Genomic DNA, 13,744 nt, shown 5'->3' with positions numbered 1-13,744 from the left:
ACGGGGTGCCTAGGAACAGCAGCCATGCAGCCTCAACAGGAATCATGAAGCTTGGGGTCCCGACAGAGCTTCAAAAAAATCTTGACCACAAGGAATTTCTCCACATTTTCCCTCAAAACACAAAAACCCAGTTAAAGAATGGTGTTATAAATTAGTGACCTGTTCATGGGCCATGTCTCTTGATCCTCTCCTTGTACTGAGGTCATACCATGTTGAATAAAAAGTAACTTTTTCCTTTTTAGCCATCCAACCTAAACTGTTCCCAAGTGTTTAAGATGCAATCCAGGGGACAGTGTCTGGGATACTTGAAGTGTTTCCCATATGGGCCCTTCAATGGAGTCTGTGGCCTATTATTAAAGGTCCTGGGACTGGGTAGTGTCTCCACCAGTGGGCAGCTATCCGTGAATACAAGCACCCTGGTCCTGACCCACCTGCAGATATAAGCAGCAAGAAACAAAGTAACAGTCAAGATCAGAGAGGCAGAAGGATCAGGAGGAAAAATCTCAAATCTGCCTCTATGGACTCTGTGTGGTAGGGGATGATCCCCACCAGTTCTCCATGATCCCTGCTGGGTGATATCCATGGGGCACCTGAATCTGAATGGCTTAGAAGCTCCAGCCACCTTGCAGGTAGTGGGAGCCGTGGCTGGAGGGCAGGAGCAAGATGATGTCCTGGGAGGCAAGATCAGAGTAAAAGGACATCGACTGGGAGTTTTCAGACAGGACTAAACCAAAACCAAAGCTGCAGCTCCAGCAGTCAGCTGTGTTGATTCTACCCAGTAACCAGAGTGCACAGGGGCAACCCACCTGTCCCCTGCTGCGTGATCAGTGCCAGGAGCCAACAGTTTCAACCCACCCCACGTGATGTCTGCCAAGGTGCCTTAAATCAAAATCCAAAACTAAAACCAAAAACCAAGCCCGAGGACTTAAAGAGGAAAAAGAGAGGAAAGAAAAACAGGTGAGAGGAAAGAAAAACAGTGGGTGGGGTAAGCTGGGATTCTGGGAGGTCAGAGAACTCTCCAACAGCAGAGACCCTGAAGCAAAGGCACAGGCAGCCACTGCCCCACTGAGAGAGGGTTCCATCTGTCTGTACACCCACCAACCCTCACCTTCCCCAAGGGGAAATACTCCCTTTGCCAGGTTCCAACCAGAAACATGTTACTGACCCCAGGTTCTTTGGCTCACCTGCAAGTATCAACGCACAAGAGGCCAATGTGCAACCCACACAAGACTCGTTGGGGGTTTTGTGTTGGAGCACAAGGTGGAAAGCATGGCATGAAGAGGTTCTGCCAACTGGTTCTCCAACAGTAGCCGAACAGGTGCTTTTATGGGGTTGGGAAGGTATGGTGACTCCCTGTTGGCACAAAGCATTTTGGTCTGCACCTGGCTTAGTGTCCTGTGCAGAGGTGCTCTTGTGGTTTTGTTGTTGTTGTTTTTTGCACACAACACCCTCAAAATGGTGGCGTTACTACCACCACCCCAGGAAAGTCACCTATTGTTGCATGAGTTACAGGGGGCAGGTACAGGTTGAGGAAGTCCTTTAGCAGGGCAGCAGGGGTCGTCTGTGGTTAGGGTCTGATGCTCCTTGCTCCGATTGGTTTCAAGCTGGATATGGACACATGTCAGGTTGGGAGGGGCTTGACTGCATAGCCCCTGCTTCCATCCTGTCTCAGAAGGACTGTACTTAGAAAGAGGGAGCTTAAGCTAACAACTGAAAAATGACAGTTTGATTGGCTTCTGTCACTCAGCACCCAGGACCCTGGCAAGCAGATCTTGTCCCATGGCAAGAGACAGGAGGACTTTTCCTGGGGCATCTGACCTACTGAGGAGGAAGGACTAGAGACAGACTTCAGAGGTTCCCCCACAGCAGCTAACTCCACGATGAGACTCACAGTCAACGAGCTGTTGGGCACTCAGAAGCCTTAGGAGGCTGGTTAGGCCCCTACATGAAAATAAAAGCAGACAAAGACCACAGCCATCTAGGGAAAACCTCTCACCTTGCAGAGACAAAAATAACTGTATCTTGCAAAAAATAGAAACACTACAGGGAGAAGAAGTCTCCACAAAATTAGTAGTATCCTTAGAGAAATAAGAGAAAACATCACTAAGAGGAAACAAGGGTGGGACATCACATAAGAGAAAAATCCAGCAAAATACAATTTAATATTTGAAATTAAAGACTTAGTAAAATTAGAAAATAAAGTTATGAAAATGTCCCAAAAGTAGAGCAAAAAGAGATGAAATAACAGAAGAAAAAATGTATTTGTATTTTTAGCATTTTTTAATTCATTTAGAAGACAGGCAGAGAGAATCTTCTATACATTACTTCATTCCCCCAAAAGCCTGCAATAGTAAGGGCTGGACCAGGCCAACACCAGGACTCCATCCAGGTTTCCTACATGCAAATGCACTTGGGTCATCACTGGCTGCTTCCTGGGGTACAAATTAGCAGGAAGTTGGAGTCAGAAGCAGATCCAGGACTCAAATCCAGGCACTCCAATATGGAATGTAGGTGTCTCAAGTGGTATATTAACTGCAGCACCATACATTTTCTCCAGAAGAATATTAAAGAAAAATTTCCATGACCAGTCCAGGAAATCCAAGATGTGACTCATGGTTCTTGAAAGACAAGAATGTGGTGAAGAGATCAATAAAATAGAAAGGCAAGAGTACTTTCCAAAGTGAGAGACATGAGTTTACCAATGAATAGGATCCACTGGCACTGCAGCATGAAATCACCCCACACTGGCTCTAACGGGAGAACTGGTTAGTTTCCAAAGAGTTTAAGAAAATGCTTTATGGTTTATTTTCTTTTTCTTTTTCTCTCTCTCTTTTTTTTTTTTTTTTTTTTTTTGACAGGCAGAGTGGACAGTGAGAGAGAGAGACAGAGAGAAAGGTCTTCCTTTTGCCGTTGGTTCACCCTCCAATGGCCACCGCGGCTGGCGCACCGCGCTGATCCGATGGCAGGAGCCAGGTACTTCTCCTGGTCTCCCATGGGGTGCAGGGCCCAAGCACTTGGGCCATCCTCCACTGCACTCCCGGGCCACAGCAGAGAGCTGGCCTGGAAGAGGGGCAACCGGGACAGAATCCGGCGCCCCGACCGGGACTAGAACCCGGTGTGCCGGCGCCGCAAGGTGGAGGATTAGCCTAGTGAGCCGTGGCGCCAGCTGGGAAATTCTTAAAATCAGATTTTCCTGGTATTCGTTTGTTCCAGATCACTGAAAAAGGAGAACTCTGAAAGGCTGGGAAGATTCTTAAATAAGGAATCAGAAAGGAGAGGACCTCTCAGCAACAGAAGCTGGAGACCAGAGGATGAAGCAGAAATGCATTCAAAATGTTCACCCACTCTATGGATCAAGTGTGCCGATAGTTTAAAAGCATTTAGGGGAAGTTTCAAAAATTGTATCTTTCATGTTTCCCTTCTCTGGAAGTTACCAAAGGATGTTTTCTACCAAAATAAGAGAGTAAAACCAAGGAAGAGAAAGCTGGGAGGTCTAGGAGAAAGGATTCAGTTCAAGAGTGTTTCCCAAACATGGAGCTCCTCAGGCAGAAACCAGGGCAGGCCAGAGGCTCTGGGGAGGTCTCCAAGGAGACACAAGTAGAATGCAGGGAGTAAGTGTAGACAACAGAGGGGATCTAGAGCTACATCAGTAAACAAACACATATTCTCTTTCTTTCTCTCTCACATACACACAGGAAAAGCAACAGAAGATAAGGAACTCCATCACTCTCGGTTCTGTGCTCAGAGCCTGTGGACACTGAATGTCCATCTCACAGAATCAGGATGTCGGAGGATGGGATCATGGGAGGAACACATGTGACTTCAAGAGGGAAGATAAGTGGTAACCAGAGCTCACCAGCCAGTGTACTCTGGCAGAGCGCTCTGGTTAGGAAAGACAGCTGCCAGCATCAGGATTCCACAGCCTCTGTGAAGCTCATTTCAGTCTATAAAGCTTTACTAAGCACTGGTGATGAAACCCTGATATTGAGACAGTATTATAAAGAATACATGTATTTGGGGGCTACCATTGTGGTGCAGTGGGTTAAGCTGCGGCTTACAACAATGGCATTGTTGTGCCAGTTCAAGTCCCAGCTGCTCTGCTTCTAATTCAGCTTCCTGCTGATGGGCCTAGGAAGGCAAGAGAAGGTGGCCCAAGCACTTGGACCCCTGCCACCCATGTGGGAGATCTGGATGGAGTTCCTGGCCCAGAACTGGCTGTTGGAGTCACTTGAGGGGAGTGACTCAGCAGATAAATCTCTCAAGTTCCCCCAACCCTTTGCTGCCCAACAGCTATGCCTTTCAAACAAATAAATGTATCTTTAAAAAGAACACATGTATTTAGAGAAAAATTTCCATTTTAAGTAAGCGGGTAGTACAAAGTAGGCAAATGTGAAAATGTTTAATGGTAGACAATAATAAAGAACATATTATAGTAAGAATGAGACAGAGGAAAGACAGGCTAAGAAATGAAAAGAAAGCCACAGGGTCATAGACATTCCAGATGACACACAGGAGCCAACTGGTCAGCACTCCATTCTCCCTGCACCCAGACCACCTCCTTAAGCATTCGTGAAAGTACTCTTCCTGGCACTTCTGGCTGCAGCAACAACACCCTCTTCACAATAATGCTGTGGAGAGCTGCTACCAACCACATGGAGCTGAAATTCACCACCATTCCCAGCAGACACCGAGGGCCCCTGCTGAAGTTGATGACAGGCTAGAAATCGCACCTCAGGCACAATCTAAGCAGCTTAGACTACACCAAGGGGAGCAGCTTCTCTTGCAGTTATGGGCCCTTCAACTCTGGAGTGGATCCTGACACTCTCCTTGCCACCCAATGATCCAAGAACCCAAAGGACAAGTGGCATGCATTCCCAGAATGGGCAAGAAGACTGACTCGGGGGTGGCCTCTTCCTCAGCTCACTATAATTTGGAGGTTTCAAAATGAGTTATGTGAAAGACATAATTCTAAGGAGAAAGAAACAGAATTGCATGATGGTACTTACAGACTGAGCAACACCATCAGTGCCAGAAACTGGCAGGAAAAGCAAACAAGCTTCAAACAGAGGAGGCTGGTGGATGCTCGACCTTGAACACCGTCCTTACTGGCCGGGCAGTATGTGTCACCTTTCCTGACGTTATTACCGTTTTCAACACAGATTTCATTACAGGGCTGTGACACCTGCAGATCATACTTGAGAAAAGGCCGTCTCTTTTTCAGGTTGCCCTCACCAGAGGGCCAGATATGACCGGCACTCGGTTCCCCAGGCTTTGGACATGGCACGGCCAGTCAGGCAGGATCACCAGGCCACCCTGGGGTATCTAGGAAACCCACTGCTTATTCCTTCTCTTCTGTTTAATCTTGAGCCACTTCAAGGTTCCACCGTAAATAAGACTGCTAGAATAACTGATGTCATTTAACCACAGGGTTCTAAGTAAAAGACACTGAGTGAGAGACAAGACAGAATTTTCGAATATAGAAATAAAAGGGAATAACATTCCAGAGTTAATTTAGCAGGTTATAATTTAAAATAGAAGAAATCAACTGCAGGGAGACATAAAATCAGGTGCATTAACAGCTACCTCCAGATCTGTGGACTCCATGGCAGCCTTCAAAGTCTGGCCCTGGACTTCTGCGAGGAGCTCCTGCTATGCCAGAGGCCTCTGGGGGTACAGCTAGCACCACCCCCACTTCGACTCCCTGGCCCAGTCAGTGGATAGATTAGGACCCACTCACCTCCCAACTTTCTGCCATTCTAGTGGCTCCAGTGCAGCTGTTGCTATTTCCAATATAAAACTGCTTAGGCTGGTATAGTAATAATAATAAAGAAAACTGACAGGAAAATATTTTGTGGACCACACAAGTATATAATTTACTGTTCTGCTGCCAACAGTTCTCCAGCAGGTAGGAGACCTGTTTAACCCCATAAAACTAGGAGGAAAACAAACACCAACCCATAGAGAATCAACAGCCCCAATTTTGTCTACTTCATTTTATAAACCTGTTCACTTCACAAGAGAATCAGGAATGTGAAGGAAACGACATTCTGGAACAAAGCCCCAAACAGAGACACTGTTGATCAGGAAGGAAAACCATAGCTCAGAGCCTGCAGGAGTCTTACTGTATAGATATTTTCTGATGAGAACATAGGTTTGAAATTAATAATAAAATATATCAATTCCTCCTTATAATTTTATTACAATCATTTCAATAAACAATTCAGGCAAACAAAAACTCTTACTTCACACAGCCATTCTTCTCATCATAATCCTTCTTCTCAGCCAGGCAAAGTGGTTTCTCATTTGGTTTCTGACTTGAAGCACTAGAAATCAAAAAGCATTGTTAAAAATTTGTGAACCTATTTGCCCCAATTTTGAAGATATCTTGGGGCTGGCGCTGTGCGCAGCAGGTTAACGCCCTGGCCTGAAGCGCCGGTATCTCATATGGGTGCTGGTTCTAGTCCCGGCTGCTCCTCTTCCAATCCAGCTCTCTGCTGTGGCCTGGGATAGCAGCAAAAGATAGCCCAAGCCCTTGGGCCCCTGCACCCACGTGGGAGACCTGGAAGAAGCTCCTGGCTCCTGGCTATGGATCGGTGCAGCTCTGGCCATTGCACCCAATTGGGGAGTGAACCATTGGATGGAAGACCTCTCTCTCTGCCTCTCCTCTCTCTGTGTGTAATTCTGACTTTCAAATAAATAAATAAATCTTCAAAACAATATGAGAAAAACTACATCAAGACAAATAATAATTAAATTGCTCATACTGGTACTATCGATAAAATCTTAAAAGCACTCAGAAGAAGAGACATATGGCAAACAGAGGAACAGAGAAAAAGATGACAGACTTTGCACCAAGAATGATACAAGCAAGAAGGCAGAAGAGCAGTAAGTTTAAAATACAGCAAAGAAGGGACTGTCAATGTAGAATTCTAGACCAAGTGAAAATATTGTTTTCCAAAGTGAAACTACTAATTTTTTCAGACATACAAAGCTAAAAGAATTCATCACCAGCAGTTATCTGGTTTAGAGGCAAATGTTCCAACTTAACTACATACTAAGGCTACAGTGTAGTTAGTTAAATCTTTCTGAAAGATACCTGAGTGTTTAAATCAAAGTCATTTTCAAGACATACTAAAAGGCAGTCATAATCAAAACAGCTTGGTACTGGTACAAAAACACATGGATAGACCAATGGAACAGAATAGAAATGCCAGAAATCAATCCAAGCATCTACAATCAACTTTATATTTGACCAAGGAGCTAAAACCAATCCCTGGAGCAAGGACAGTCTCTTCAACAAATGGTGCTGGGAAAACTAGATTTCCACATGCAGAAGTATTAAGCAGGACCCCTACCTAACACCTACACAAAAATCCACTCAACATGGATTAAAGACCTAAATCTACGACCTGATAGCATCAAATTATTAGAGAATATTGGGGAAACCCTGCAAGACATTGGCACAGGCAAAGAGTTCTTGGAAATGACCCCAGAGGCACAGGCTATCAAAGCCAAAGTTAACAAATGGGATTACATCAAATTGAGACACTTCCTTACTGCAAAAGAAACACTCAGGAAAGTAAAGAGGCAACTGAATGGGAGAAATATTTGTGAACTATGCAACTGATAAAGGACTAATAACCAGAATATATTAACAGATCAAGAAACTCCACAACAACAAACAACCCAGTTAAAAAATGCACAAAGGACTTAAACAGACATTTGTCAAAAGAGGAAAAGAGACACACGCTCAGGATCACTAGTCATCAGGGAAATGCAAATCAAAACCCCAATGAGGTTTTACCTCACCCCAGTTAGAATGGCTTTCATACAGAAATCAACAAACAACAAATGCTGGTGAGGATGTGGGAGAAAAGGTACCCTAGTCCACTGTTGGTGGGAATGTAAATTGGTAAAGCCATTATGGAAGACAGTAGGGAGATATCATATGACCTAGCCATCCCACTCCTGGGAATTTACCCAAGGGAAATAAAATCAGCAAACAAAAGAGTTATCTGCTCCCCCATGTTTACTGCAGCTCAATTAACAATAGCAAAGACACGGAATCAACTTAAATGCCCATCAACTAAAGACTGGATAAAGAAATTATAGTATATGTACTCTATGGAATACTACACAACTGTAAAAACAAAAATGAGATCCAGTCATTTGCAACAAAATGGATGAGGTCCAAAAGGGACAAATACCATATATTCTCCCTGATCTGTGATAACTAACACAGCACCTAAAAGGAAATCTGTAGAAGTGAAATTGGTACTCTGAGAAGCAATGACTTGAACAGCACTTGTCTTGACTGTCAAGGAACATTTTTTTCTTTTCCTTAATGGATAATGGGACTGGGAATGGGGGGGGGGGGAGGTGAGGTAGAAGGGCAGGTATGGTGGGAAGAGTCACTATATTCCTAAAGTTATACTTATGAAATTTGTACTCATTAAAGGTTTCTTTGGGAAAAAATAATGTCGTAATAGATTCTAGTATATAAATACATCACATGACACCTACAGCATACAGTCCAGGAGGGGAAAAGTAGAACACTATCTTAAGTTCTTAGACTACAAAGGAAGTGGTATAGTGTGATGGCTTTTCTGTGGTTTCTTTAATGTTATGGACACATATCTTGATGAGACAAGTTTATAGTCAAAACCCTTGATACTCATCTTTAAGGAGATGACAATCCAGGCTTTGCTCCCCACTAACTCTTAACCCCCTAAGTAATCCTGCCCTCTGGTCTGTGTATACCCATGCTCCATACCCAGACCACCCCAGGCTGGCCTTCACTGGACCTGCCTTACAGAAACTACTCTGTCCAACAAGGAAATAAGGTCATCTAGCACCCATTTTCATTGAGTTTTGTTGCTAAGCAATCATCACATGATTTTTCCTTTACATTAATATATGTTCAATCAGACAGGCATATGGCCTAGTGGTTAAGACACCAGTTAGGAGGCCCATGTCCCACATCAGAGTGCCCAGATTCCATTCCTAGCCTCAGCTCCCAATTCCAGTTTCCTGACAATGCAGACGTTAGGAGGCAGCATGATGTGAGCTGGGTTCCTGCCTGCTACACCAGAGACTTGAGTTGAGTTCTGGGTACCTGGTTTCAGCCTGGCTCAGTCCTGGTCATTGCAGGTATTTTGGGTGGGAACCAGTGGATTGGAGCTGTCTATCTCATTCCTTGTCTCTCTGCCTATATATGTATGTATACCATTTATAAATAAATGTGAGATTATTTATTTTAAGGGCAGAGTAACAGAGACAACTAGAGACAGAGATTGTCTAGCCCAGGTCCACCTCCCAGAGGCCTGCAACAAGCATGGTTGAGTCAGGGTGAAGCCACCAGGAATGCCATCCAGGTCTCCCACATGGATGGCAGGGGCCCAGGCACTTGGGCCATCATCTGCTGCCTTCCCATGAACATTAGCAGGGAACTGGATTGGAAACAAAGCAGCTGGAACTCAAACTGGCATTCCAATTCGGGATATGGGTGTCTCAAGTGGTGACTTAACCTGTTGTGCCACAACACTAGTCCCTTCATATCCCTGGGTTTTAATCTGTTTAATCTCTGGGTTTATTAAATCTGTGGGTTCAAGAAACCACACATCGAAAAATGCTCAGATGGGGCTGGCGTTGTGATGTAGTGGATAAAGCCACAGCCTGTGACACTGGCATCCCACATCTGTACTGGTTCGAGTCCCAGCTGCTCCACTTCCAATCTAGCTCCCTGCTAATACACCTGGGAAAGCAGCAGAGGATGGCCCAAGTACTTGGGCCCCTGGTACCCATGTGGGAGACCTGGAAGAAGCTCCTGGTTTCGGTATGGCCCAACTCCAGCCACTGTGGCCACTTGGAGAGTGAACTGGCAGATAGAAGATCTCCCTCTCTCCCTCTCTCTCTGTAACTCTGAATTTCAAATAAAGGGAGGAGAGAATTTCCACTTCTGACTATGACCTTGTCTGAATAAGATCGAAGTCGGCGAACTCAAAAGGCTTCCATAGCCCTGGCAACTCATGACTAGAGCCTAGAGAGAATACTGACTCCATAAACAAGAGTGTCAAATTGTTAAGTCAACAGCAGGAGTCACTGTGTACTTACTCCTCATGTGGGATCTCTGTCCTTAATGTGCTGTCCAATGTGAATTAAAGCTATAACTAGTACTGAAACAGTATTTTACACTTTATGTTCTGTGTGGGTGCAAACTGATGATATCTTTACTTAATATATACTAAATCGATCTTCTGTATAGAAAGATAATTGAAAATGAATCTTGATGTGAATGTAATGGGAGAGGGAGCAGGAGATGGGAGGGGTGCGAGTGGGAGGGAAGTTATGAGGCGGGGAAGCCATTGTAATCCATAAACTGTACTTTGGAAATTTATATTTACTAAATAAAAGTTAAAAAAATACTCAGAAAAAAATCTATGTCTGCACTGAACATGTGCAGATGCCTTTCCCTGTGATTATGCCCCAAACAATACAGTCTAATGACTACTGGCATAGCAGCCACGCTGTACTAGTCACAGAAGTAATCTAGAGATGATTTAGCACATGGAAATGTGCATGGGTCACACAAGAGACTCGAGTGTCTGTAGACTTTGGTTTCATGGAAACAGTCTCCCACAGAGAAGACAACATTACACTACAGGCTCTACCCAATTATGCTGAATTTTTAAATCATACCTTGTTGCTGGGATATCTGGGTCGGCATATATGGTTATTCCTCTTTTTGTTGGCCAGTATGCTGAAGATTCAATACACTTCAATAAGAAAAAAAAAAGTATGTCAGCAACATACAGATATAGACATTTCTTTTTAAATAAAAATCCATGGGAATTATTCTCAAGAGGAACCAGTCCAGGTAATTTTCATATACAAAACAATCTGCTGAGACAAAGAACGCAAAGGCAGATGATTACAGGTTACACCCCTGCTGGAGTCACTAGACGGAAGAGAAGGCAGCTTTACAATGTCCCATAATGATACTCACCATTCTCGCCAAAACTACTGCAGGGCAGTTAGAACTGAAATAAACTTTTTTAAATAAAAGATTAATTTACTTAGTTGAAAGGCAGAGTTAAAGGGACAAAGGGAGAAGGTGGGAGAGAAAGACATTGATCTTCCATCCACTGGTTCACTCCCCTAATATAGCTCAACTTCCAGGACTGGGCCAGGCCAAAGGCAGGAGCCTGGAACTCCATCTAGATCTCCCACACAGGGCCCAAGGGAGGGGCCCAAACTTGGGCCATCCTTTTGCTGCTTTCCTAGGCATATGAGCCGGGAGCTGGACTGGAAGCGGAACAACAGGAACTAGAACTTGTACCCCTATGAGATGCTGCTGCTGAAGGCAGCAGCTTAACTGGCTGAGCCACAATACCAGCCCTGCAACAAACTATTAAGAGTGTCCCAGAATGCCAGGTTTTCACAGTCCTAAATGAGAACACCTAATTTTGCAGAGGCCATTAGTCCCATAAACAAGAGCTTGGTAGGAGGGGAGCTGGAGCTCTTTCAAAGTAACCAAACATGTAAAGTCTGGTTTCATAAACAAAACTATTGTAGCCAAGGATTTTTCTAATAGAAACCATGTTTTTGGTTCCTAATAGACTCTAAAGAATATTATTAACATTTTGCAAATTGTGTATAAAATGAGCATTTTAAAAACACAATTTTATTGGGCCAGCACTGTGGTGTAGCGGGTTAAGCTGCCGCCTGCAGTACCGGCATCCCATATGGGTGCCAGTTCGAGTCACAGCTGCTCCACTTCTGATCCAGCTCTCTGCTATGGCCTGGGAAAACAGTAGAAGATGGCCCAAGTCCTTGGGCCCCTGCACCCACGTGGGAGACCCAGAAAAAGCTCCTGGTTCCTGGCTTCAGATCAGCCCAGCTCCAGCCACTGCGGCCAGCTGGGGAGTAAACCAGCAGGTGGAAGACCTCCCTCTTTCTCTCTCTCTCTCTCTCTCTGCGTCTCCTTCTGTGTAACATTGACTTTCAAATAAATAAATAAATCTTTAAAGGAAAATACAACCTTATTTTCATCTTTTAAAGAGAGGCACTGCTGTTTCTTTTCAGATTTCTTTTTAGGTGAATCTCTCAATGAATCCATATTACAATTCACATCTTTATCTGAAAAAGAAAAACAGTGATAAAAAAGCTACTTTGAAAGGTGTTATTGATAGAAAGGATACCAAAAAATTAATAAAAATAAACACCATTATGAAATCTTAATACAGGAAAATACAAAATAGGACTTTACATGGAATTTAAAATCTTGTGTCACAATACCAGATTTCAGGACATACTACAGGGCAGTTGTAATCAAAACAGCATGGTACTGGTACAGAAACAGACGGATAGACCAATGGAACAGAATTGAAACACCAGAAATCAACCCAAACATCTACAGCCAACTTATATTTGATCAAGGATCTAAAACCAATTCCTGGAGCAAGGACAGTCTATTCACTAAATGGTGCTGGGAAAACTGGATTTCCACGTGCAGAAGCATGAAGCAAGACCCCTACCTTACACCTTACACAAAAATCCACTCAACATGGATTAAAGACCTAAATCTACGACCTGACACCATCAAGTTATTAGAGAACATTGGAGAAACCCTTCAAGATATTGGCACAAGCAAAGAGTTTCTGGAAAAGACCCGGGAGGCACAGGCAGTCAAAGCCAAAATCAACTACTGGGATTGCATCAAATTGAGAAATTTCTGTACTGCAAAAGAAACAGTCAGGAGAGTGAAGAGACAACCGACAGAATGGGAAAAAATATTTGCAAACTATGCAACAGATAAAGGTTAATAACCAGAATCTACAAAGAGATCAAGAAACTCCACAACAACGAAACCAACAACCCACTTAAGAGATGGGCCAAGGACCTCAATAGACATTTTTCAAAAGAGGAAATCCAAATGGCCAACAGGCACATGAAAAAATGTTCAAGGTCACTAGCAATCAGGGAAATGCAAATCAAAACCACAATGAGGTTTCACCTCACCCCGGTTAGAATGGCCCACATACAGAAATCTACCAACAACAGATGCTGGCGAGGATGTGGGGAAAAAGGGACACTAACCCACTGTTGGTGGGAATGCAAACTGGTCAAGCCACTATGGAAGTCAGTCTGGAAATTCCTCAGAAACCTGAAGATAACCCTACTGTTCGACCCAGCCATCCCACTCCTTGGAATTTACCCAGAGGAATTTAAATTGGCAAACACAAAAGCGGTCTGCACCCTAATGTTTATTGCAGATCAATTCACAATAGCCAAGACCTGGAACCAACCTAAATGCCCATCAACGGTAGACTGGATAAAGAAATTATGGGATATGCACTCTTTAGAATACTATACTGCAGTAAAAAACAATGAAATTCGGTCCTTTGCAACAAAATGGAGGAATCTGGAACACATCATGCTGAGTGAAATAAGCCAGTCCCAAAGGGACAAATATCATATGTTCTCCCTGATCGGTGACAACTGACTGAACACCAAAAAGGAAACCTCCTGAAGTGAAATGGACACTATGAGAAACGGTGACTTGATCAGCATAGCCCTGACTGTTAATGAACAACTTAATATGTTATCCCTCTTAGTATTTTTTTGTCTGTTCTACTTAATATGACTGGTTTAATTCTGTAATTAATACACAGTGATTCTTAAGTGTTGAAATTTAACTGAAATGTGATCCCTGTTAAATATAAGAGTGGGAATAAGAGAGGGA

The 13,744-nt window shown here is 43.8% G+C and overlaps 1 protein-coding gene across 3 annotated transcripts in view; it reads right to left on the bottom strand.

Annotated features, from left to right (window-relative positions):
- The window catches only part of TDRD12 (tudor domain containing 12), a 104,165-nt gene that overhangs the window by 47,546 nt on the left and 42,875 nt on the right, over window positions 1-13,744 (bottom strand). For all 3 annotated transcript variants that reach the window (XM_070062518.1, XM_070062519.1, XM_070062520.1), the window contains 3 exons: window positions 12,041-12,138; window positions 10,699-10,775; window positions 6,243-6,323 (listed from right to left, as the gene is read on the bottom strand). In XM_070062518.1, the coding sequence (XP_069918619.1) occupies window positions 6,243-6,323; window positions 10,699-10,775; window positions 12,041-12,138 (256 nt within the window). The remainder of the gene's footprint in view (window positions 1-6,242; window positions 6,324-10,698; window positions 10,776-12,040; window positions 12,139-13,744) is intronic.

Source organism: Oryctolagus cuniculus, chromosome 18 (assembly GCF_964237555.1).
Source record: "Oryctolagus cuniculus chromosome 18, mOryCun1.1, whole genome shotgun sequence".
Classification (NCBI taxonomy): domain Eukaryota; kingdom Metazoa; phylum Chordata; class Mammalia; order Lagomorpha; family Leporidae; genus Oryctolagus; species Oryctolagus cuniculus.
This window is presented reverse-complemented; position numbering and strand designations above follow the sequence as displayed.